General features: G+C 42.5%; 2 protein-coding genes across 2 annotated transcripts; both read left to right on the top strand.

Annotated features, from left to right (window-relative positions):
* The first annotated feature begins 265 nt into the window (after window positions 1-265).
* Window positions 266-9,042, top strand: LOC307229304 (serine hydrolase-like protein). The gene is made up of 12 exons (XM_079999275.1): window positions 266-516; window positions 3,146-3,316; window positions 4,218-4,331; window positions 4,546-4,587; window positions 4,860-4,879; window positions 5,062-5,136; window positions 5,974-6,083; window positions 6,159-6,238; window positions 6,330-6,364; window positions 6,469-6,545; window positions 6,892-6,979; window positions 8,543-9,042. Exons 2-12 carry the CDS (start codon window positions 3,160-3,162, stop codon window positions 8,654-8,656), a joined length of 912 nt encoding a protein of 303 aa, XP_079855401.1. The 5' UTR covers window positions 266-516; window positions 3,146-3,159; the 3' UTR covers window positions 8,657-9,042.
* Window positions 9,043-14,415: 5,373 nt separating this feature from the next.
* septin3 (septin 3) lies at window positions 14,416-25,349 on the top strand. Its single transcript, XM_079998599.1, has 10 exons — window positions 14,416-14,501; window positions 17,007-17,375; window positions 17,613-17,741; window positions 19,567-19,648; window positions 19,760-19,897; window positions 20,585-20,702; window positions 21,132-21,227; window positions 21,318-21,414; window positions 22,927-22,978; window positions 24,894-25,349. The coding sequence occupies exons 2-10, from the start codon at window positions 17,009-17,011 to the stop codon at window positions 25,018-25,020; spliced, it is 1,206 nt and encodes a 401-aa protein (XP_079854725.1). The 5' UTR covers window positions 14,416-14,501; window positions 17,007-17,008; the 3' UTR covers window positions 25,021-25,349.
* Window positions 25,350-25,814: the final 465 nt, after the last annotated feature.

Here is a 25,814-nt window from a genome sequence, read left to right as displayed (position 1 = left end):
GACCATGTGACTTGTGCTATGACGCAATACTGTATATCGGATGGAAGTACAAGCAGTCTCAACAGAGACCAAACTTGGACTTTCACATTTTTTTTACTTCAGTGCATCATGAAATTAAGCTCACCAGGGATCCCAACTACGTCCAAAATCTTCTTCCCGCATCGTTTTTCATAAATGACATCTCTGTCAACCAACACATCTTAAAGTCCAGCACAGGGAAACCGGCTCCTGCGACAATAAGCTTCTCCTCCCTTTTGGGAACAAACGTTTGGTGGGAAAGCAAAAAGTTCGGTAGGCACCGAAGTCAAGGGTTGGTTTGTTTTTCGTTCTTTCTTTTTTAGCGGACGGACCAACGGAAACGCATTATCACGGTTTCGCGTTGAGCTCATGAGCACAAAGTTGAAAGCCATTCAACTTTCTCCCGTCGCCATGGCTCCTCGCTTGTCGTTGCCGCCTCCCATCGGAATAACTTCCGGCCGCTTTGCCGCAGCGTGTTGCTTCTGGTGTGAGCGTACGGTAAGATCGTCTTTCGCGCTGGGCGATTTTATTTTATTTTTTAAATTATATTAATTTCTTTAGTAACTACAAAATACAGGAAGTCATTGTACTTTTTGGTCTTTACTTGTTGATGTTGATTGTTGTTAAATCATTAATAACTGTTTTGTTAGACCATTATGATTATTTTGACCACGTTAATATATTATCTCTGAGGTCCCCAAAACATGTTTTTAAAGTTGTTTTTTTCTGAGGGGGGGAAAAAAACAAACAAACAAACAGCGTCGTCCACCACGTCTGAAAACGGGCTGTTACAGTGGCAGGAGCCACCCTCCCGAGGCCCCTAGTTTTGTAAGCCAATGGGGTTTGAGCATTGCTTCCGGGTTTTGTTGTATTTACTCTACTGTACTTACTACTGTGACGTTCACTGATTTCACCTAATCAGTCCATCTACATCTGTTTTTGAACACATTTGAGGCAAGAAATAAGCAATCCAGTTGCTGAATATTTTCCCCATTAGATCTACAAGGCGTCATTTAAAAGTTTCTTCCGACTTTCACCGTGGTGACTGGACTGCGGTCAAAAAAGCCTCCACTTCAAAAAGAACATTCAAACTCGCCGCCACGTTTTGCGGTAGGAGTATGTTCTAGGCATTACGGTAAGAGCGTAAAATAACTGATTTCAAAACAACGCCCGAGATTTCATATTTATTCAGTAGTCAGTCAATAATGGATGAATGAATGAATAAATGAAAATGCATTAATAACTAAAGAAAGCAAATTAATAATTATTCAATAATAAATCAAATTAATAATAGCAGAAAAATAATAACTACCGCCTGCAAATTGTATGGCTGTATTCAGATAGGAATTTACCAGCAATCACCATCAGAATGTCCTGATATTGTCTGAGTGAGATTCTGAGGTGGTCTGCTATCATTCTGAAGTGGATATTATTCAGTGGAAACAGGTGGTTTCCTTTTAATAGCATCTGAAATCAGGGAGAATGCAGCTCGCATATGACATTCTCGAGGGCTTTAATTTTGAATATCATCAGAATTTCCTCATATTGTATGAGTGACACACTGAGTTGGTCTACTATAATTCTCAGGTGGAATTGGTCTGTGGAAACAGAAAGTTTCCTGTTAATTCTAATCTTAAATCAGAGGGAACAACGCTCATCATTTTATACTTAAGAGGGCTTTAATTTTGAAAGTCAACATCAGAACCAATTCTTTCGTGGGTGATTTGATAACTAACAAGCATACAAGTTATTTTGTTGACAAACAAGCTCCTTTTTTCAAGAATGGCTGGAAACTGGACAGATTCAGAAATAAGGGAGCTCCTCTCAGTCCACGCAGAGGGTGAAATTGAAACTTTTAATGCGTATCTCTGATTCAAGTAGAGCGTGGAAAAACACTAGTTGTTTTCGCAAAGTTGTTGAACATTAAAAACATGACAAGAACATTGGCACCGGACAAAAACAGCTCCTCGCCCTCCAAGTTCCTGACAATAATAAGAGACGTCTTCCGTCCAGACTAGCCCCATCGGCTTCTGCTTCTTCTTCTTCTTCTGTTGAGTCTTGTGGCAGTTTGCATACATAAGTGTTGCATTACCACCACCTGCTGGACTGTCCCTTGTATCTATTCCGGCATTGCCAATGCATGTGTAAAAAGGTGCAAGGCGGAAATGTTCCTAAATGTAACTGCATGTGTGAATAGCGAAAATGACCAGCGGTGCCTGAAAGGTTATCCCAGTAATTTACTGGGAACTATGTGTGAAACAGGCTTGACATACTGATGTGGTCTGCTATCATTCTGAGATGGAATTGTACTTTGGGAACAGGAAGTTTCCTTTTTGTAGTAATCTGAAATCAAAGGTAACATAGCTCATATCTGACCTTTTTAGAGGGTTTTAATTTTGAAAATCAACATCAGAATATATACACATACCGCAAAACAACGTGGGGGCTAGTTTGATCGTGTTTTTGGAAGGGGAGGCTGGCTTGACTGCAGTGTGACAGGAGCAGCGTGGAGATTGGAGCACCGTGGGATACAGCGGGGCTTTGGGCTTTTTTGTTTCATTCAATTACGGAAAGTGGAAAAATAAAATAAATACATGTATGGGGTTGTTTGGAGAAACGTGGAGCGGATCACGAGTTGCAGCCCACAGTACAGTCAGCTTAACGTGGACACACACACACACACATAAAGAAACACACAGCAGAATGAATTTTTAAATACTTACATTTCCCTCGTCTGCTATTTTGTCACGGACAGTTGGTATTAATTCCTCTTTCTTTTAAAAGATTTGTGCTGGTCCCTGCAGCCAACGGAGCACTTCCCATGCATAGCTCTTAGCTTTGATGCTGGCAGGGCTGGTGGTGCTCCAGCCATGGGTGGAGTTACTCAGGTGGGGGGTGGTTCTAATTCTACTGAAGTGACGTAAATTAGGGCAGCAAAGCTGAACGTCTCGTTTAAGGACATGTTTTCTGAAATGGACAGCTCACAAAAAACTGAGTGGGTTGTCTTATTTCACAGTTTGTGTGTTCGTAGGCCCGTCAGAGACCCAACTGTATGTGCACAAGCACTGGACAGGTGAGTTTTTCATGATAGGTCCCCTTTTAAAGTGTACATTTTTCTGTACCACAGGGCTATACAGTAGGATGGACTGTGATGCCCCAGAGCTCATTGTGCCTGTGGCCTGGGGAGAGCTGAGAGGCAGGGTCTGGGGTCCTGACCAGGGCTTTCCTGTGCTATGCCTGCACGGCTGGGCTGACAACTGTGGTACATTCAACACCCTCATCCCTCTGCTACCTAAAGGTAATGTATAAGCAAATGCATGCCCCTAGCACAACCCACTGATACGGACAATTGTATCAGAAGTGTTGATTACTAAGAACCTTATTGTGTGTGTGTGTGTGTGTGTGTGTGTGTGTGTGTGTGTGTGTGTGTGTGTGTGTGTGTGTGTGTGTGTGTGTGTGTGTGTGTGTGTGTGTGTGTGTGTGTGTGTGTGTGTGTGTATTCATACACATATATGTGTGTGTGTGTGTATGTATATACACATGTTCAATGTTTCAATAGATTACGTGCCAATCATTAAGTATTCAGACCTTTTACTTATCCTGTGCTTAGGAGAAAATATTTGGCTATTTTATTTTTACTTTTAAGCTGTTTTAATGGTAGTTTGTCTGCACAGAAATGCACATATCCCCTCCCCTACCTGTTCTACTGACATCCAGTGCCCTGATATAAAACGGCATAAAGTTGTACTGTAGTCTACTGCAGATGAGTACTCATACTTTTTTTTTTACATTAAAGTAAAGAGACTGTCGGAGAATAAAACAATTAGATATTTCCTTTGAAATGTAGTGGAGTAAAAGTTTAAAGTCTCCGAAACAGAATTTACTTAAATGCAAGTACGGGTATTTGGAAAAATGTACTTAAGTACAGTACAAAAGTGCTTGTAACCAAGTACTTGTACTTTATTACTTCCCTGCACTGGGGTGAAGTGTATATTGTTGTAAATGTAATGGATCAGATCTAATCAGGTCCTTTGGCTGACTTCTCAAGTTTAGGAATGGATAGTGAAAACTTGGTCTCATATGGCTGCATCTCCAGCCACTAGACTCTACTTAGAGAGGAATAACATACAAAATGAACACGAGTGCTTGGTTAGTGCCATCCATCCTTCCTTTTTGTCTCTCCCTGGTCCTCCGATCAGAGTGCAGGTATGTGGCCGTAGACTTGGCGGGTCACGGTATGTCGTCTCATCGGCCCGCGGGAGTCTTCTACTCCTACCCCGCCTATGTTGCTGATATTCTGCGGGTCGTGGACGGTGTGTAAAGGACTCTGACGTGATCGAAATATGAATCATTTGCTGTGTGTTTTTTTTTTTTTTTTTTTTTTTTTTTTTTAATTTGTTTTGTTTTGTTTTCCTCCCCACTGTTATTTGCCACTGTCTTTAAATAACCAAGCAATCTGTTATCAATTACCATTTGGTAACTGGTTATTGTTTTTGTAAATCTGCAATCCGCAAATCTCTCCCGCAGCTCTCCAGTGGGAGCGATTCTCCATTATTGGCCACAGCATGGGTGAGCAGCAGACTAGATTTCAACCTTGAATTTTATTTGAATTCATATCCACCAATGTATCAAATGACCATGGCTTGAAAACAGGCAGTACTTGAAAACAGGCAGTTACTTTGTGAACTCTGGTGGATTAAACACCAAAATTCTTTGACAAACCATAGCACAAAAAAACAAAAAATAATCACAGTTTTTAATTTTTTTTATCATGCCTTCACTTCAACACCTCTCATCCCCTGTTTATTTGTTTTGTTGTCTTTTCTTTTTTTTTTTTGAAGGAGGTGCCATCGCTACAATGGTATGTGTTCGAATTGTGACATGTCCTCTCTTTTCATTACTATTCATCCAGAAGAGTGTGTGTGTGTGTGTGTGTGTGTGTGTGTGTGTGTGTGTGTGTGTGTGTGTGTGTGTGTGTGTGTGTGTGTGTGTGTGTGTGTGTGTGTGTGTGTGTGTGTGTGTGTGTGTGTGTGTGTTCTGCAGTTCAGCACGTTGTTTCCAGAGATGGTCGATGCCTTAGTGCTGCTGGACTCCTACGGATTCGAACCAAAAGACCTGGTATTAGAACGCTGCTTGTATTCACCTTTAGGCCTCGTCCACTTGTATATGGACATTTCTGTAAACGCATTTATTCCCCTTCTGTCCTATCTGCCTATTCTTCCCCCCCCAAAATAAATATCCATATACATGCGGACGAGGGCTTATATTTGTTTTCCGGGAAGTCCTTGAAAATGGAAAAAAGAGTGCTTAAAAATAACTTAAAAATAAAATAATAATAAATATAACAATAATAAAATAAAGTCACTGGGTGTGTTTTCAAATATGGACCAACTTAAACACTTTTGCAGAGAATTTTTTTTTTTTTTATCCAAGAATCCGTCTCATTAATGGGAGACCCAAGGGGTGGAAAAAAAAACATTGCTGTGTTTTGTTCCACCTCCGGCAGGGGTACCTCAAAATTGTTGGGGTCCCTCCTGGTAGCCTATTATAGATAAACCGTTATTTCATTTACAAGATGATAGCGCCGTTCAAGAATGTAGAATAGTGAGTGTTGTGATCCTAGTTGGAGTGCTCCCTATCTATGGTGTAGACACGTGTGGAAGTTTGGACTCAATCATAATCTAACAATTAAAAGAGAAAATAATTGTATCAAATGGGGTCCGTGGCCCAATGCATGCAATTGATCATTGTTGATATGAAAAATGTAGGGAAATGTGTATATTATTGAAGAAGATCTGGTTTTAAGGCTCCAGTTTAAAACCTTTTATCTTGAATTACTGAGTTACACATCCAGTGTAGCAGAAAAGTATTTTCATATTGTTGCATTGTACCTGAACGACATGGTTGTGGTTCTGGCTTTGTTGTGGTTTCCTTCAGCTTCCTCTTTTTCCTCAGGAACAAATCCCCGACCTGATGAGGGAGGCCACGACCGAGGTGCTCAGGTTTGAAAAGAAGAAAGAGGCGAAGAAGGAGAGGGTTTACACCTACGAGAAGGCATTAGAGCGGTAAAATAATGTGAATTCTCACCAAGGTTATGACGCTGTTGATGAGCAAACTGATGCGCGACTCGTTTCTTTCAGGTTGTTGGAAGCCAACCCGGCTCTCTCCACTCAGTCGGCACGGATCCTCCTGGAGCGAGGCCTGACTCCAGTGGAAGGAGGTGTGACGCTGCATTCCCCATGCTCCTCGTCCATAGTTTTCGGTTCTGGCTAAATGTTGTTTGTTTTGTTTGTTTGTTTTTTTTTTTGCAGGAGTTGTATTCTCACGGGACTTCCAGGTCAATTTTGTACGTAGGTCTCGTTTTTCCCTCCTCCCCTCACCACTTTACAGTGCAATACACGTGCGCTGAGTAATTATGGTTCTTGATGTTTATTCTTCATGTTTTTTCAGAAAAACAATGTGCCTGTCAGTTTGGAGCAGAGTCTGGACCTGCAGTCCCGGATACAGGCCCGTGTTCTGGTAGTCCTGTAAGACGTGCCCTTATTGTTATTTATATATTGAAATCAAAAAACAACAAATCCCAAGTTGCTACAAAATTAAAAGGTTTACCAAAAAAAAAAAAAGTATCAAAAGGCCTGTAGCACAATGCCAAACTATTGCATTGGGTCCAAAATAAACATTTACTGTACATTTGGCTCACCAACTAAAAACTTGTGCCTTAGATTTTATAAAATGAATGTTGTTTTTTTTGCGTGACGAGCCCCAAAGTTCAGTGTGTATCCATATCAAATGGAAAATTCTGTACTATGCTATACCATACATCATATTCCATTATACTAAACAAGTTAAAAAAAATGCTTTGCCTTGTTCCAGTGCAGAGGAGGGGTTCAAGAAGAAATACCCAGATTCAGATCCACAGAAGTTTCCCTTAGTTCTGGTCCAGGGCTACAGGAACCAAAACGTAAGCATGCAACCATAATGGGGGAAAAAAGGCTTTTTGCAGCATCACATACAGTGTAGGATTGTTTAAGGTAGCATAAGATTGATCAGCAGCCATTGTAATAATGTGTTAATTTTTACATGTGCACTGTTCTATGGTTCTTACTTTTTGCATTTTCAGTGTTCCGAACCAACAAAACTCAGACTACGACTGTGTAAACAGAATAAAAAATTCACCGCAGATTGTATTTGAAAATACTTGATGATTTGGTGCTACCCAGCACCTTTGTACCAGCTCGGTAGCACCAAAACAAGCGGCGGGAATATTCATAGCCGTGAACCTCATCATTGACCTACATACTGGCAACTCAGTAATATGGTGCTGACTGAGAAAAGGAATGAGATGATGATTCTGATGAACTAAAGTTAGTGCTCTCTTTTGACAATTAAGTAATAATTATCTAAACATAGAGTAGATAGATAAATACATATTTTATTCATTCGACTTGCAATGTCGCAGCAGCTCACACCAAAAACAAAAGGCAGTATTAATAACAAACAATAGAATACTAATATAAAAATGAAAAGTGCAAATATCTGAGGGAAATTGAAATAAAAGAATAAACCTGAAAATGTTGAACATTTTAAGAAATAGAGACCTGAACAATTAACTGTTGTACAATTAAATAAAGATATGTCAAGATAATGGTGAATTTTCATATCTTTCAATTAAGCGGTATATACCTGGGGAATGTGAGTGTTAAAACAGAATACCGACAATGAACCTAAAAAAACAAAAATTAACAGTAAAATAAAGAGAATGGATTAAACTTCTAGTGCACTAGAACATGGTTTTCGAGCTGCAAACTGGAATTTGGTTGTTCTCTAATGAAACATACCAATCCTGGTCATGAGATTCACGCTTCTAATCAGTATTGCAGACAGTGAGTGTCTCAGCGCCCTCTAGTGGTTGAAATCGGCACAAAGCGAGCTGGTAGACTTGATTTTTCTTTCTCTACATCAGGGGTTCCCAATCTTTTTCTCACCCAAGGACCCCTTATATGAGAGAAATAAACCGAGGATCCCCTCACATATGTCCCCCCCCCCCTTTTTTTTTTTTTTTGGACAGTGAGCCCATTTCTCACTACTATTAGTAATCAAGGGAAATGTACTATAGAGACATGCGCATGCACGGTGGCAAAGAGGTGCACATGGTGGGATTTCTTTATCCAAAACAAGAGATAATTATATACGTGTATATATATTGCATAAAAATATTACATTTCTATAAATGAAAATATGTACTCCTTCAAAGGAACCAAATAAAAAAAATGTGGAATTGTTTTTCTGTTCGTTGACATTTAAGAGTCTAAATAAGTGAGGTGTGTGTGTGTGTGTGTGTGTGTGTGTGTGTGTGTGTGTGTGTGTGTGTGTGTGTGTGTGTGTGTGTGTGTGTGTGTGTGTGTGTGTGTGTGTGTGTGTGTGTGTGTGTGTGTGTGTGTGTGTGTGTGTGTGTCCCCCCGCCCTTCTCTCTGTTTGTCAATCTGTGTTTCTCTCTCTCTCTCTCTCTCTCTCGCTCTCTCAGGGCATAGTGGTGACTGTACCGGGCGATCACCACATCCACTTGAATCGGCCCGAGACCGTCGCTCCATTCATTTCTGACTTCCTGCGGAACAAAGCCTCTGCAGAGACAACATAGTTGACGCACGCACGCACGCACGCACACACACACACACACAAGTATTAAACTAAAATTCCCTTCAAACTCGGCCGGCCGCAAAGGACCCACACATCCAAGCCAAGTTATAATGGACACATGGCCACCTCCACATGGATGCTATCTGCAACGCTTGGGTTCACATTACACTGTTCTTTGTCCTCTCGCTGTTGTGCTTATTGGTGTAGTCACACATTTTCAATCTGCGTAAGTGAAAATCGAGCACTCACCGAAATCCCTTGGGTTTTTCTGTGAACATATATGAAGGTAATGATTAAATTTCAGGTGGTCCTCTTACCGTCTGCAGAAACGCTGAAACAATGGCTACTGTGTTCTTCAAAGTATCTTTTTCCCACACCAACGCAAATCACTACTGTAACTTTTCATTGCATCATTGGTATGAGCCGGTCGGTTCATTTGATTTCAAAGGTGTTGTTTTGTGACAAATCATCAATTTCTATTGAAAATCAGTACTGTGTCCTGTTTTAATTTCATTTCGATATCTACTTCAGAACTTGATTACTGCTTGATAATTCATGGTGTGTACGTGTATTGCGTTGGCGAATTGAATGGGTTTGCGATATGAGGAAATAAATCCTTAAATTATTCCTTGCTGAGAGCTTAACAAGTAGAACTTTTGCAGTAAGTAGGCCATCGTTTCTGTAGTCACACATTGTCTTAGAGAGAGTGAGGGAGAGAGGGAAAGGGGGAAAAAAAATCTTTTCACTTTGCAGGGAGGAGGGAATCCTTTCTGCACGGCAGCTGTATTCAGTCGGGCGTTCTATGAGGGGTGCTGCTCACATAAAAATATGGCCCCTGTCTCTCAACGCCACAAACTGTGTGATGGCCCCCGTGTTAAATGGGCTGGAATTGATTTTACGCAGCCAGATGCAAGGCGGCGAACATCCAGAGACATCTGAAGGGCTTGCTCTCCCTGCTACCCTCCCCCTCTTCCTCCTAAAAAATAAATAAATAAATAAATAAATATTATAGTTATATAAGTTTCCCTCCCACTCCCTCCATCCTCACTCCCATCAGTGGGGATGTTGTCATGGCAACCCCCAACCCCTCCTCGAAAACGTCAGAACCAAGAGCTGGATGATCCCGCATGCAGCCTCTGCCTCTTGTGGCTTTCGCAGAGCACCTGTGTTTCTATTATCCCAAAGTCAGCAGCTAGCGGAGGCAGCGAAAGCTGCAGCCTTGCGATAGGTCCGTAGATAATCTAATCATCCATCTGACTGCCATTATCTAACGTCTCCGCTCCCACCAATCCAGCTGCTTCTACAGGTATGTACCAGATCAGCAGCCCTCTATTGATTGTACTACTATGTGCTATTTTTAGCATCACCGCCACTATTGTGTGTACATATGCATGGGAGATTTTCAATAGTGTATTTCAGTTCGCCCAAAAAAATTGTTGTTTGCAGAAGTCTGTAATTATTATGATTTTCTGCCTGTATATCCTGATACTTTCTGTATCAATTAAAGTATAGTATGGAGTAGTATGCCTGCAAAATCATGAATAACCTTTGAATACCAGCTGCCAGTTGATCCAATTCAGTCTTCTTTGTCTAATGCATGATTCGGTAAAGCTTAAATTATTGTAGTATTTCAACACAGCCTCCAGCAAATATACTGAGCAATCAAATTCTCTCTGCTAAAAGTCTATACCTCCTGTCCCTTCACCCCTCATCCCCTCAGAATCAGCATGTCTATGTTGTTCCTGGACTGGTTCGTCCCCCTCTACCTGCTGGTGTCTGTACTGGTGCTGGCCGGCTTTGGCGCCTGCCTCTACTTCCTCGAGCCGGGGCTGCAGGACGCCCACAAGTGGAGCAGCAAGACGGTCCGTCACCACCCGCTAGTGGCCAGCGTCAACTGCAGGGATGACGATAGCAATGCCCTGATATGACCACGAGGACAGGCCATCTGCATGGGAGCGCTGCCAGGACATTTGTGGGTTGGAGGCCAGCACCTTAAGAGGGGGAGAGAGAGAGAAAGAAAGAAGGAAAGATGGTGTTTGGCAGGAGCAGTCGGCCTGGTTCTCCCGTTCAAGCTCATCTTTGATGCCTTTCAGACTGTATTTGCTGTAGAGATCAGGGAGAAGGCGACCAAGACCAGGCGGCCTTTTTAAAGGATTTTTTTTAAAGGAACCAGAGAGAGAGCAAATGTGAGCGTCCCAGTGAGGTGCATGGTAGCCGTGTTACCCTTTAGAAAATGTGAATGGCCAGTTTGTTATGAGAAGATATGCGATTGATGTAAATTCCATGCCATCGTCACTCGTGTACCAACCTTTTCATACGTTTTTGTAACTTGACAATTTCTGGACATCCATCATGACGTTGACTCATGTAGTGCATTGAATGTGATGTATGGACACAAGTGCAATGCATTAAGAGAGATATCAGCATAGGGATTGTCAGTGCACACTGGCAATAACACATGTTCTCTGTGTTATTGTCTCGGGTTATTGTCAGGGTCTTTATAGAAGTAATATGTGCCAAATAAATGCCAAGAATGTTTAAGGTGCCGGAGTTATCCTAAATGGAGCAGGATTTCAGAATAATGCCCTGAACTGTGCACACTTTTACTTGTCGTTAATGTTTTACTGAAAAGCATGGTGAGGAAATTGTGGGTGGCGTCGCCCCTCCTTTTTTAATAGCCAAATGCTTCCTACGTTCATGTTGAAATAAAACTTTATGCTCAACTCTATTCTGTAGTCTTCCGCCTTTGATTTTTTGACAAAACGCATGAAGATGAGAACTCTAATGGATGGTTCATGAGGCAAACGGCAGACGTTATTCATAGATGGATAACATATTCACAGACGGATTCTCACAGCGACGGGATCCGATGGGGTGGGCGCGCCAAACAGAGAGGCCTTAGATGAGAGGAATGGAGGGAATGTCTTATTCTGGACCCAGCACTTCCTACTGTTTCTCTCCTGCTCTCGTGTTCTCTTTGTATTCCTTGCATGTTCCTGTCATCATCAACAACAGCTGCGAATTAGCAGGTCGGTGTTGTCTTTTGTCTTTTTGAGAAATGAATGTATCTTTTGAATAGTTAATATTGAGAATAAAATAAGGTAAACTTAGTGCAAGCTACAGCAATATGTCATTGTCTTTAATCTTTAATTTTAAAAAAGCATGTAGGGGATTTGTTAATATTGGTATCTGATTGAATTTTCATAATTTCTCCATCCTTAATCTGATCCCCAGGCTTTGCTTTAAGTCATCCTCTTCCCAACAACATGAATGTGTTTAACCAGCCCCTGCCTTTGATTCCTCAAACATGTGCGTCCCCGAAACCGAAGAAACATTTATCGCTTCCTGTGCCGCTTCCCGTTTCCCTCTCTTCTCCTGTTATCAAAAAGAAGGTCATCCAAATCCCGTCCTTTGATGATCAGCACAGAAGGACAGAAGGACACAAGGAGGGACAGTTTTACTCAAACCGTGACAGGTATATGCAGCACTGTCTTTATAAATCGTTCATTTATCTGTTTTGCTTTGGTGAGGGATATTTTTTTACCTCTTCCTCTCATGGTGTTTTAATTCCCTTATAGCTCCAGATCCCCGATTCAGGCTTGTGGAGCGTCCATCTCAGTTTCAATCAAGGCTCCCAATCAGCTTTGTTTGGAGGAGTCTTGTCAGCGTTGGCATGTAAACCATGGCAACAGATCGGCAACGCTGCCCAGGGCCAAGCCCCAAACACACGACTCTCCGACTCTCCCAGCGAAGCCCGGCCTGTGCCTCCCTGGTCCTGTTCCAAAGCCAAATTCTTCTTCTTCCCTTCACCCTCTGAAGCCAAAGTCCAGCAGCTCACTAAATGACCCAGTCCCGCAGTCAGGTTTATTATCGTTATCGCCCTCCGTTCAAGAGCAGAAGCCGAGCGCCACTCCGACTCTGACCGTCCCCATCATCAGACTGAGTCCGTCTCCAACGCTCCTGTGTCAAATCATGCCGTTGTGTACTCAAGGGGCCACGCAGACATCCCCCGTAGCCAAAGAAAGAAGAGCTAAACTGATAACGATCTCTCATGCCACCGACCCATCTGGGCCCGGCCAACGCCAGCCCCCGACAGAGCCCAAGCACGACGCTCTCGACCAAGATACTTTGGTGAACTTCACCAACTTCGAGGGCCGTAGAGCTTCGTCCAGGAAGGCATCGGTCAGAGAATCTGGGAATCAAACTCCTTGTCATCTCGAGCTCCACAGGGCAGGTGTCACATCTAAGAGTTCTCTGCCAGCGCTGTTGCAAGGCAGGCCAGGATTAAAGAAAACCAGGAATAATACAAATGAATCTCCTGTGAGAACAGAAAACTCCCCAATCCCCAAACCAAAAATGGCAGAACAACAAAGCTCCTGGTCGGAAGGGATTTGGTCTGTTAATGTTAATGGTAAGAGAGAATCGACTAAGTCTGTGAATAATGAGCCTTCTCCTCAATCAAACCTTAAATTCCAAAATAAATATGTCCCTTTTCCAGAGAATAAGCATTACTCTTCCACTAAAAGCATTCATTCTAGTCACCTCTCTGAACACATGCAGCCCAGCAACGATGCATCACTTCTCATATCACATCCTACAAACCAATCAACACTTTTCACTCCTACGGAGGCCGGGGGAAGGGGTTTTCATGTGTTCAATAAAACGTGGAAGGAACCAACCTTTAAAATAGACACTAAGCTTGAGAACTCCCAAATGGAACAGTCTACTTTTAAAAATGCCGTTTCTTCATCAAAACCCACCGAAGACGCCGGCTCATCTAGACCCTTCGATGTCTTCCAGAAACGTGGGTTTTGGTCGAGAACCCGGTCTCAAAATACACAGATGGATGCACCGCTTCTAGGGACCCTGTCCGGCTGCAATTCTCTAGATAAGGGCTCTCGAATAAAAGACCCTGACCTTAAATCTGACACACCCCAAAGTGAGTTAAATAGATCAAAGGAGCGCATTGTGGCACCTCAAACGGCATTTTTAATGCCCTCCCTGTCTGTTTCCGCCAAAAACACCTCAAAACCAAATTCTGTTGGCTCAGAATTGCAAAAGATAGCACAGAAACAATCCACTCAGTTAGACCGCTGGCAACCGCCTGCACAAAACGCAAACAACAAAGGAGTAAATCCCGGCCACCCGGATCAATCGGATTTTCCAAGACCATCTGACCGCGGGGGGCCAACATCGCTACCAGAATATTCCTCCAAAAAGTGCGGTGTAAGCTGGTCATCGTCAACACAGTGTCACCAATTCAACACAACGGGCTCTGGCACAGGCCCCAAACAGCTCTTTGAACCCACAACCGCATCCCAACTGCAGGGAACCGGCTGCCAAAGACCAAACCAGACCACAATGACGGACCCTCCACCGGGCAGGGCATACATCTGCGAGGACCCCGAGGACCCCTACTACGTCACCATGTACTGCCCAGGTGCAGTCTACGTGACCATGGGTGAGTACTGAGATGGACACACTTAAAGGGTCGGAAGGGACCACTACCAACGACATCCACCAATACAAATCTTCTACTGTTTTCTTTATTATAAATTGGTTTTTTTTTTAATCGATTCTGAAAGTGCAGGGAAACAGATATGAAGGGGGAAGGGGAAGAGGGACTGAAATGTGTGGTGGTGTTGGTGGTTGTGGGGCTTAAAGTGGGATCTGAGACATCTCCTTATCAGTGGAGTAGCAGACATGCTGGTAGGGAGATAAAGCGAGGTTCGTCGATGTGGTGTACCAAAATGACTTGGCCATCAGGCACTACACAGACAAACAAGGAACACATGCACAAAGTGAATCCAGAGGAGCCCACAAGACCAATGACAGAGAGATAACATGTGAGTAGTGGATTCATATATAAGTCGAAGTTGTTGTGTTACGTCCTTAATGCTATTTATTGAACTTACTCATTTTCAATAATATTTATTGAAAGCCCTGGATCAGCAGCATGGGAGGGCTAATAGGCCGGAGAAATCTAATGCCAAGCTTTTAACATCAGCAGTAACATTGTAAATTGAATCATATTCTAGACAGGAAGCCGGTGCAAAGATGCAGGATCCGAGCGATTTGCATTGAAATAATAGCCTTGCTGGAACATTTTGACCAAGCTGTGATCAGTAAACAGTGGTCCCGGAGATCCCAGACGATCAGAGATCTCACCGCCTACCAGTCGTCTGGGGATTTCTAAATGCAACCGAGTTGCTAGAACGGCGGCGAGAACGCCCCTTGCATTTTAGCGGACATGACGCTCCCCCCCACCCATTCTCTTCCGTTGTGAAACAAGCGGGAGATATAGCGACTCACTTTGTAACACGGAGATAGCTTTTTGAAACATTGGAAATGGACCTCAGACCTTTTGATGAATATGTTTCGCCGCAAACACCACAAACATCGACAAAGGCGTTTTCTTCGGTGACTGCGGCTGAGCCGTCCTGTAACGCCCGCGTCGCTGGAGTTGGGCTTCGCGACAATCACTTTATTTTCAATTCGCGTTATTTTCCTGACTCGACCACAGCGTGTCCCCCCCCCCCCCCCCCCCCCCAAAAAAAAAAACAGCCTGACTGCCGTTCAAAGCACAAAACGTGGCGCTTTGGGGAAGTTCTATTGCGCGTGCGCACCGCATCCCCCCCCCCCCCGCCCTCTCTCCTCTCCTGTCGCCTTGGCAACGGAGAAAAAAAAGGGGGGGGGTGTGTGTGGGGGGTGTTTACGAGGTACCCAGACCAGTCACGTGACCCGCGGCTCCCGCATCTTCCCCGACCTCCGTCCCTGCTCCCGGAGCCTCGTTAGCGGTGTGTTACTCGTAGCGGTGGGGAAAATAGCCCTTCTTCGCCTTAAATCGTTGGTAAGTCCGTGTGCTCGGTGGATGTCCGTCTCCGGCTTTGGCTCTGAGTGAGGCTGAGCATCATGCTAGCCGGCTAGCGGGGGAGGTGGGGGGGGGGGGGGGGGCTAACGCGGAGCTGCGGCTACCCCGCCGGCAAGCGTCCCCCAGCATGGATGGAGATGGACAATGGGCCCGGTGCTCTGGAGGCTGCTGCTCGGATGTCACAAGTGACGACAGAGCGACTCCTGCTCCCCACACATGCATTTACAATTTGCTACCTTGAGTGGGAATAACGAACTGGCACAGTGTCCTATTTTGGGCAGGGTGTGATACAGGGAATTGTTGATACAGGGCTTTATTGTTAATTTTTCGGTTGAGGGTATATAATTTTTCTATTTTTTGAGCTATGTTGCATATTGCCGCCCCCCCCCCCAAAAAAAAATAGTTCATATTTAGGTTTATTGTATATTGCCAAATCGTTCAGGTTTGTTGCATATAGCAAGTTTTTCCACATTTTTGTTTTGTATTTGCTTTAGGTTCATTCTATATTGCCATTTTTTTATGTTTCAATGTTATTACTTCATAATTATTTGATATTGTTTTGATGTGCGCTGTTGTAACACCACAATTTCCTTCCAGGGACAGATAAAGTATCTATCATTCTATCTGTCTCTCTGTCTACATGTATCTATCTATCTCCATGTATAAGTCTGTCTGTGTAGTCTGTCTGTAGTCTGTATCTATCTATATGTATGTATGTATGTATGTATGTATGTATGTATGTATGTATGTATCTATGTATCTATCTATCTATGTATCTATCTATCTATCTATCTATCTATCTATCTATCTATCTATCTATCTATCTATCTATCTATCTATCTATCGGTCTGTCTGTCTGTCTGTCTGTCTGTCTGTCTAGATGGGGGGTCAATAGAGAATTGTTTTTGCTGGTTAAAAAACAGGATGCTGCTTTCTTTGTGACCAGAGGATCATGAACTGTGCCTCCATCAAAGCGTCCATCAGACTGATTTGGCAAGACTGGCATGAACATTTCTGCAATAATCTGCTATGGAGGTCTAATTCTACAAATCTGCTGATGTAGACTTTGTGTGTATGTGCGTATATTGGCATGCATACTGGACTGGAGACAGGCAGAGCAGAGGTGATTGGCCAGTGAGTCGAGCTTACATCCATTCAAGTGATGTAACCCCCGCCTCGCTGACCTGTGTGATCTGTGTCAAGACGTGCCGGCTTGCCAAGCAGCCTGTTCCACGAGAATGCCCGCAAGGATTTAGGTTATGCACATCAGGGCCCAAGATTGTGCCTGTTACTATTACCATCTGCCCTCACAACTTGGCCTCGTGCAACAGCCTAGTTCTTGAAGCAGGAAAACAAGGAAATGGAGCAGTCAAACTAAAAAAAAAGCCAACTGTCGGTGGTTTGGCTATTTTAACCCACTATTGTGCATTAGTGATAATGTAATTACTGATGCGTTTGAAACATCCCTTTGTTCCGGCAGACATGTCAGACGTCGTTCCCCCGGAAGTGAGACCCAAGCCAGCCGTCCCTGCCAAGCCACCTCATGTGGGGGCTCCCTCTCCATCCAGCCCCTTCCCGCCCCAAGCCCCGGGACTGGTGGGTGGCGGCAATTCTGCTCCTGCTCCCCCGAGTGGCATCCCAGTTCCGATAGGGAGCCATGGCTTGGGCCACGGCTTGGGCCACGGCGTGGGTGTCAGCGGGGGACACGGGCATGGCGGCTCCCACGGCGGCTCCCACGGCAGCAGCGGAGGCTCTACGCTGCTGGGGTACATTGGCATTGACACCATCATTGAGCAGATGCGGAAGAAGACCATGAAGACTGGCTTTGACTTCAACATCATGGTGGTTGGTGAGTCGAAGAAGTCTTTCTGTGAAGTAGTCTCTGTGAAGGTGGAATGTTTGTATCAAGCTGTGAAGAAGTGAACGTTTCAAAGTCAGACATATGGTGAATTATTTAGCCTCCTGAGTTTTCATCTTTCATCTTTCTTTCTATCCTCCGTGTTTGGTTCCTCCTTAATCTCCTATGCACTTAACCTCTGCCGACTTCTCTCTTTCTCTCTCCCTTTCTGTGTTCTTCTCTGCCCAGGCCACAGTGGGCTGGGGAAATCCACCCTGGTCAACACACTGTTCAAGTCCCAGGTGAGCCGCAGGAGCGCCGGATGGGCCCGTGATGAGAAGATCCCCAAGACCGTGGAGATCAAATCCGTCTCCCACTGTGAGTCTGGGAAGACAGTCGCTGGTTTTCAGCTGGAACTTATTTCTATGGTCATTTCAGTTTCTAAAACATGTAGTGCCTCAAATGAAGACATATATATGTGTGTGTGTGTGTGTGTATGTATGTATGTATGTATGTGTGTGTGTGTGTGTGTGTGTGTGTGTGTGTGTATATGTATATGTATGTGTATGTGTACGTATTTACTGTATATATATGTATATATGTGTTTGTGTATATATATGTACAAAGTATGTATGTATATATACTGTATATATATGTATATACAGTATGTGTGTGTATGTATATGGATGTGTATGTGTGTATATGTATGTATATATATATATGTATGTGTGTGTGTGTGTGTGTGTGTGTGTGTGTGTGTGTGTGTGTGTGTGTGTGTGTGTGTGTGTGTGTGTGTGTGTGTGTGTGTGTGTGTGTGTGTGTGAATGTCTGTCTGTGTGTGTATATGTGAGCTGGATATAAGAAATGTCCGTCAGGACTTGTTCACATGCCACAGGCCCAGGCTTTCATTTTGCCCGTGTGATTTAATCACCATAAAAAACATTATAATTACATTCTGTAAGATGTCACTTAACCTATGGAACAAAGAGCCCTACGAGGAGGATGAGTCCATTTAACACATCACAGCATGAACCCAAGTTCTGCATGTGTTGCATTTGACGTCCTGCTATGTAGAGAATGTTTCTTATACTGTCACTGCTTGACTAATCATTTCAAAACCCTTCTTTGTGGGACCTTGCACGAGTGACTCTACTTTAGCCTTGTATTCTTGATGATGTTAACAGTGCTAGGACAAACTCTGGTGTAATTTAAAGCCCATGCTTCCACTGTGGTTGTTGGTGCCTGTGGCTGAAAATGACCTGACCTTGCAATAACCTTGTCCAAGAGCTTAAAAAACTGGCTGAGCAGTAGCACGGCAACAAGTGCCATTTTACCAGTTAAATCTGCCTCATTAAACACATTTAAAAACCTTCGGCTAAACCTACGGCTTACAAATGAATCCAAATAGGAGCAATTGGAATAGGAGTTTCTCATAATAGAAGTTTATGAGCAATCATACACGGGCCTATTTAGATTTATTTGTAAGCCCCCGACAAGCACATAAAACAGGTTAATGTGGCTCATGTATTGACCTTCACGAAAGATCCATGTCACCTTGTGTTTGTCGGATTTCCTCTGCGTTTGTCGGATTTCCTCTGCAGTTTTGGTCAATTAACCATAAAAGCCAAAGTCGATGGGCGGCTGTAATTTAGTGGAATTCCGCCGATTGTCCCCTCTGTTTATATTATAATTATAATAAACTGGAGTAATCGCCAGTGTAGCATGTTGTTGGAAGTCAACCCGTGGCCAAATTGTGACTCGTATACTCAAATTTTACGAGATTTCCTTCACAGGTGAGTCATTTAAAAGCTGAATTGGTTGTTAGATCCAAATGGCCCAGATGCCCATTTCTTCCCTGCCTTACCCTGGATTCTTCCTTTGTAAGTCTCACACGACTTCAGGTTTGATTATTTATAGTTATTAGTTGAGACAGTGACGACTACCCTCGTTACTTGGCGAGCAATAAACGCTCTGCTCATTAGGATTTAAGCCGTAGTCCTATCTATAGACTGTCTTTGTTCTGGTAAAAAGAGATTGCCGGAGGAAACACTATTTTATGTTAAAAACTATAAAAAACTCTGACGATGATTTTGTCCGTGATGATGTGGGAAAGCCTTTTTTAAATTATTTTTTGAAGTAAATGATCACACACCTTTTGGGGATATGGAAAAGTGAGGTTTATTTAAATGTTCTGTTGTTCCAGTCATCGAAGAGGGTGGCGTGAAAATGAAGCTGACGGTTGTGGACACTCCCGGCTTCGGGGATCTGATCAACAACGAAAACTGGTGCGTTTAGACCGAGGTGTCACTTGTTCAGATTTTGTTTGGGGAAGAAAGAAAAAGACCCATTCGTTTTTTTTGTCTGGCATGATCATTCATTTTATTTTGTTTTTCCAGCTGGGAGCCCATCGGCAAGTACATCAATGAGCAGTACGAGAAGTTCCTGAAGGAGGAGGTGAACATCACCAGAAAGAAGCGCATCCCTGACACCAGGGTGCACTGCTGCATCTACTTCATCTCCCCCACAGGACACTCGTGAGTTCAGGAGTGGTCACTGGAGGTCATGCTGTGGTCTGATCTGTTGGACTTCACCCTCAAAATGTCCCTCACATGACTTGTGGTTCACATTTCAGGTTCAAAATATTAACACCGAACTCTCAAAGTTTACATTTTACCGCAGTTGGAGGATACTATAGCACTCTTGAAATGAACTCTTTGCTACACTTATGCCAGTTTCAGGATGTCATAATTTTTTTTAATCTCCTCTTTCTTTCTATCGCTTCTTCTTTTTTTGTGTCCCCCGGCACAAATGAGAGGATTTAAATAAAGAGTATGAATGACTGGTATGTCTTTTCAATAATTCTGGTGACATCAAACATAAAAAAAAGAATCACCCTCCACCAATGGAAAACAGGGCTTCAAAACCCTCTGTGATATTAATCCTGTTTTAGTGGTTTTTCATTTTGATTTTTTTTTTTTTTTTGCAGAATACGGTCTTTCCGTAATTGCCACAAGCCCTCAAGATGATATTTCGACAAATGAAACCACGCCAAGGAAATGCATTGGCTACCGTCTTGCGACTCATTTTCCTGATATCCACTCGGCCCTAATCTGGGGTTCTCTTGAAGAGCTGAATCCGTTCCACTTATGCACCAAGTCTAGTGTTTCTGTTCCCTCATCGGTCTTCTCTCTCCTTCTTTTCTCTCCCACTCAACCCCAAAGTCTGCGGCAGCTGGACGTGGAGTTCATGAAGCACCTGAGTCACTCAGTCAACATCATCCCGGTCATCGCCAAGGCCGACACCATGACCATTGACGAGAGGCAGGACTTTAAGCAGAGGGTGAGGGCGTTTCACCTTTAACAGTCAATTGGAATAGTTACTAGTGTCTAATAAATAAGTACTAGGACCTAATTCATTTTGAGTAGTAAAACTAAAATAGTTACTAGTAACTGTTGGAATAGCAACTAGTAACTTAAGGATAAGTACTCGTAACTTTTAAAAAGTGACTAGTTTGTCTTATCGATGTCTTATGTCTTATTAATGTTAAAATGGCTTGCCATGCTGAATTGAATTCATCGAAGAACCCTTTGATTGCGTATGGTTGCCTCAACTAATATTTCACGCTAAAATGTGTTCTGGTCACGATCCAATAATGACACATATGGAGCAGTGAATGCGTGATCAACGTTACTGCTAAATAATATTATAAGGGGGTTGAATATTTGATTGATACACTTCGTTCCCTGCATTTTCCTCTGGGTCCTGCAGGTGAGAAAGGAGCTGGAGATGAGTGGGATCGAGTTCTATCCCCAGAAAGAGTTTGACGAGGACATGGAGGACAAGAGCGACAACGACAAGATCCGGGTGAGGCTTTGGGACACATGAAGCTCCATAATGACTAATGTAATAACTTGTGTAATCACTAATTAAGCCAATCCGTGTCTCTCGCTGCAGGAGGCGATGCCCTTCGCTGTGGTGGGCAGCGACAAAGAATACCAGGTGAACGGCAAACGTGTGCTGGGCAGAAAGACGGCGTGGGGTGTGGTGGAAGGTGGGTTCAAGTTTGGAGACTTCTGGTGTCGCTCTTTTGTCTTCCGGGCCCTACTTTCAGACCTGCCAACCTGCACGCATTTTGTGTACCAGCCACGCAATTCTCGGGTCAAAATACGCAGGTAGGAAATGCCAGCTGAAACCATGCAAAAAATATATTTTTGTATTTTAATTACGGAGAAAAATCAATCGATACTAAACAATGACCAGCCGATCAGTGTCAGATATATCCGATTCGGTGCCAGACAAATTTACATGCCCGATACAGTGCTCATATACTCATACTCATAAAAACTCGATACCCAAGTAGTTAGTAAGTAAGTAGTTGCGTATTTGACGCTCAAAAAAGAGAGCGAAAGAAAGAAAATGATGGCTGTTTGGAGATACTTCAATGTAAACTAATAAGATTAGATAAATGATTTACCTATCCCCTGACAATATTCCAAAATTGTGCAGAGTGCATCTCTTTCGCTTTCATCACAGCGGAATCCGTTTGTGATGAAAATGTAGACTCCTTTTTGTAGACTTTTGATGAGCCACTCAGTAAAACGAGTCGTTTGATTTTGATGGAGTTGGTTTAATGCGCGGTGAGCGGAGGAGGACTTCCAGTCAATGAGAGTGAGAAGAGTCGGCCATTATTTATTATTATTTATTTATGTATCTAATTATTTATTTATTTGCAATGATTGTAATTTGTATGGAAAGGCAAGTACCATATGCATATAATAGAAAGGTATATTTGCACTTAAAAGTGAAACAGACTTTCATTTGAAGTTGGAACTGGACATTTCCATGTTAGTTGTATGTTTTGTCCTACTAACACTCAGTGAGAGTGACTGGTTGAATTATACTGAAACTTGCTGACAGTCCCATATTCTGTTTTATTGGAACTCATTGACCGTTCCATGTTGTATTTTATTTTATTGGAACTCAGGGACAGTTTCATGTTCTGTTATGTTTCATAGTGAATACCGAACAATAATAAACACACAGTGTCAAAATCAGCAATCTCACTATTGTGGTAAATGAAAATTGCAGCGGTAGTCCGTAAGTGCAGCTGTCCTATCACGTGAGTGTGATCAGATCATCATGATATCACACGGATATACCCAGTGAGACCAAATGAGAAAATTTGTCTGATCAAGTTCAAAATGATCGTATGACAATGTTAAAGATATTTAATAGTCTCATTTGAGTAGTACTCAAAATATTCTCCCAAGGGTGGCAGGTCTGGACTTTTATGTTTCAGAGGGAATTTGAAGGGAGGTTTTCACTTTTAACAACACTGACTGACACCATACGCTCTCCTGTACAGATTGAACTTCCTATTTTGCCAGTTATTGATGACGACACGAGCACGTATTTTACCCTTTTTTTCTCTGCAGTTTTGCTTCACTCTTCTAAATCTGCATGTTGTTTGATAAAACCGCTCACCTAAACACAAAATCTCTGATTTGAACGATTATCTTTGTATTAGTGGCCAAGTCCTTAACCACATTTTATTCTGTTTCAGTTGAAAACCCCAACCACTGTGAGTTCGCCCAGCTGAGAGATTTCCTGATCAGGTATAATAATAATAATAACAATAGTAATAATAATAATTCTAAAAATAGCTGCAGGCAACAATACACGGGGTCCAGGGCGGTCGGCTCTTCGTTTAATTTCTGTGGACGAGTGTGCTTTGGCTCATCTCTATTAAATTTTGTCAGAGATTATGCAGCAACTTTTGTAGGTGTTTTTCCAGTTTTCCCAGAGTTTTTTTGTAGTGATTTCTTAGGAGTTTTGTCTAGAGTTTTCAGAGTTTTGTTCAGAGGTTTCAGAAAGTATTTTAGTTTCCTTTTCTTAAAGAGGGGAGTGGCTGACCTGTAAAATATCCCGTTTTGATTATCGTTTCTTTGCTTCCTTGAAATTTGGGTTTCATTGAAGCATCTGGAAGGGAACCAAAAAACACAAAAATAGTTAAAATATTTCAAAACACATACACAATACATATATGTTCCTTGTATTTTGTAATTGCTAATGGTTATCATTACCAGTAATTATCATTCAGGAAGATTGTATACATTGATATCCTGGAATGTATAAATTCTTACAGTGATTGGATATTGTGTTTTCATTTCATAGAACTTACTCTTTTGCGTGTCAGTTGTCATCAGAAGTGTATATATTTTTGACGTTTGATCCGCCTTGCTTTGTTTAATCCAGTTGACTTCTGGTAATACTTAAACTTCATTTTTTTCTAATATAATAAAGGTTAATAGTGATAAAATAATACCTGTCACTTTGTAAGAGTGTGTCCCAACAATGTCCGTAGCTGTACACACTTAACTTAACAAGTTAAATTAACTTTGGCATGACTAAACTTAACATTGGCGAACTGACATACAAACAGAAATGGCACCGAAAAGGGAGAGTCATCGTGTCTGTGGGTTCGTCGGTTCTGACATGTCATCCATACACCAGTGACGTCAATTTTTCATGAACAAAAACAATAGGGGTCTCCGCCCTCTTCGGGGGCTGGATCCCTAATAATGATAATAATAATAATTATAATAATAAATATAGCTGCAGGCAGCAATGCACGGGGTCCAATTTAGTAGCGTTAGTCACAAATTGCAGTTTTCAGAGTTCCCGTGAAACGCAGCATCACTTCCTATCGAGCCGCATTACAATTTTCTGAGTTCCCATGGAACGCAGCATTACTTCCTACCAACACGAGTTAGAATTTTCTGAGTTCCCATGGAACGCAGCACCAGCTCCCTCTAATCTCAGAAGCTGATATATGACGGTCACAGCCTCTATGTATTCATCCAGAATGTGATTGGCAGTTTTGAACATCTCCTAGTCCGTGCAGCCCAGGCACTCACGCAGATCCTCCAGCTTCGCCGTTCCACTTCTTGGTTCTCCTCGCAACAGGTTTAGATAATTTGACTTTCTGCTTGTATGAGGGGATGAGGTGGATCAGGATGTGGTGTGTGTTTCCCAGTGCAACACGGGGAATAGTGTGATATGAGTTGTGGACAGTGGACAGTGGTGTAGTAGTAACTAATGTACTACTACACAATGTAAACTGGAAACCCCCCCACTTTACTCAAATGTGTTATGGATGGTGTTCTTGATTCTTATTCATTCATGTCTGTGGGTTCGGACGGTTTCTGAGCGCCCTTTGAGGCACTTTTACTGGTGATAATGGCAGGAGAATAATAGCAAAAGTAATAGGGTTCCCGCACTTCGGGCTTGACCCCCAATAATGATAGAAATATCAGAAAACAACTATAATAATGATAATAATATAAAATAATAGCAACAATAATAATGATTAAAAAAATATCAAAAAATAACTATAATATTGATAACAATAATTATAATAATAATAATAATAATACTGTTTCTGCTAAACTTAAATACAGAAATAAGTTCCAGGTGCCATCGAGCAAACAAAGACTTGAGTTCTTTTCTTTCCATCTCTCTTTTTTCCAGGTCTCACCTGCAGGACTTGAAAGAAGTGACCCACAACATCCACTACGAAACCTACCGCGCCAAGAGACTCAACGACAACGGAGGCCTGCACCCCATCTCCAATGACACCCAAGAAAGCAACCTGTGATGATCCTGAGAGCAGTGAAGTACCCAAAAACAGACGAATACATCTCGTGACATCTCGGCATCACTGCATGCTCTGAGAACGTTTAAACACTGTAGCTGCGTATGTCATCCATTTTCATAATGTCATTTCATCTTCTTCCCCGACTTCTACCCTTGTCCTCCCCAGGTCATCCCCACCCCCAAACCCTAAATCCTTCCAGCATGGGTCACTTTGGAAAACTCATACTCTCTGATCTCCCGTGCCATTTCAACCATTTCTGTACACTGCCCAAGTCAAGTGCCACAGATAGTATTGTTTTGTTTTTTCCCATGAGGAGAACATATAAGTGTGCCACTAAATCAGCTTTAATATTGTTGAGCGAGGTTCACACCTGAATTCTTACTTCTACATAATTTAATCTGATTGCTTAAAGTAGGTCGCCATGTAGCAGTATATTTTCAAATATAGTAGCAAAAGGATAGATTCGCCATTTTGCAACCCAAGCCATATTAATATCTTGGACTGCAGAGTAATACGTTTCTCCATAGTAAAGCACTGAGTGAGATTGTGCTGTGAATAGATGAATTATGGTGAGCAACATTTTAATAAGGCCTGGGTGAACCAATTCTGTAAAGTAAGACGTGATGCTTTTATACGCCCTTCCATGATTTGATTTTTCTTTGTGCATACTTCAGTTTTGAGATATTAAGAAGACATACCGAAAATATTGAGATTTTCGAACTTCACCGGTGTCCTACCTTCTCAGCATACCGTTCTTCACATTGTGAGCTACTCTGTCAACTAATTGAATAATC

Source organism: Zeus faber (genome assembly GCF_960531495.2).
Source record: "Zeus faber genome assembly, chromosome: 4".
Taxonomy (NCBI): Eukaryota; Metazoa; Chordata; class Actinopteri; order Zeiformes; family Zeidae; genus Zeus; species Zeus faber.
Note: the sequence above shows the minus strand (reverse complement) of the source record. Positions and strands in the feature narration are given on the sequence as shown.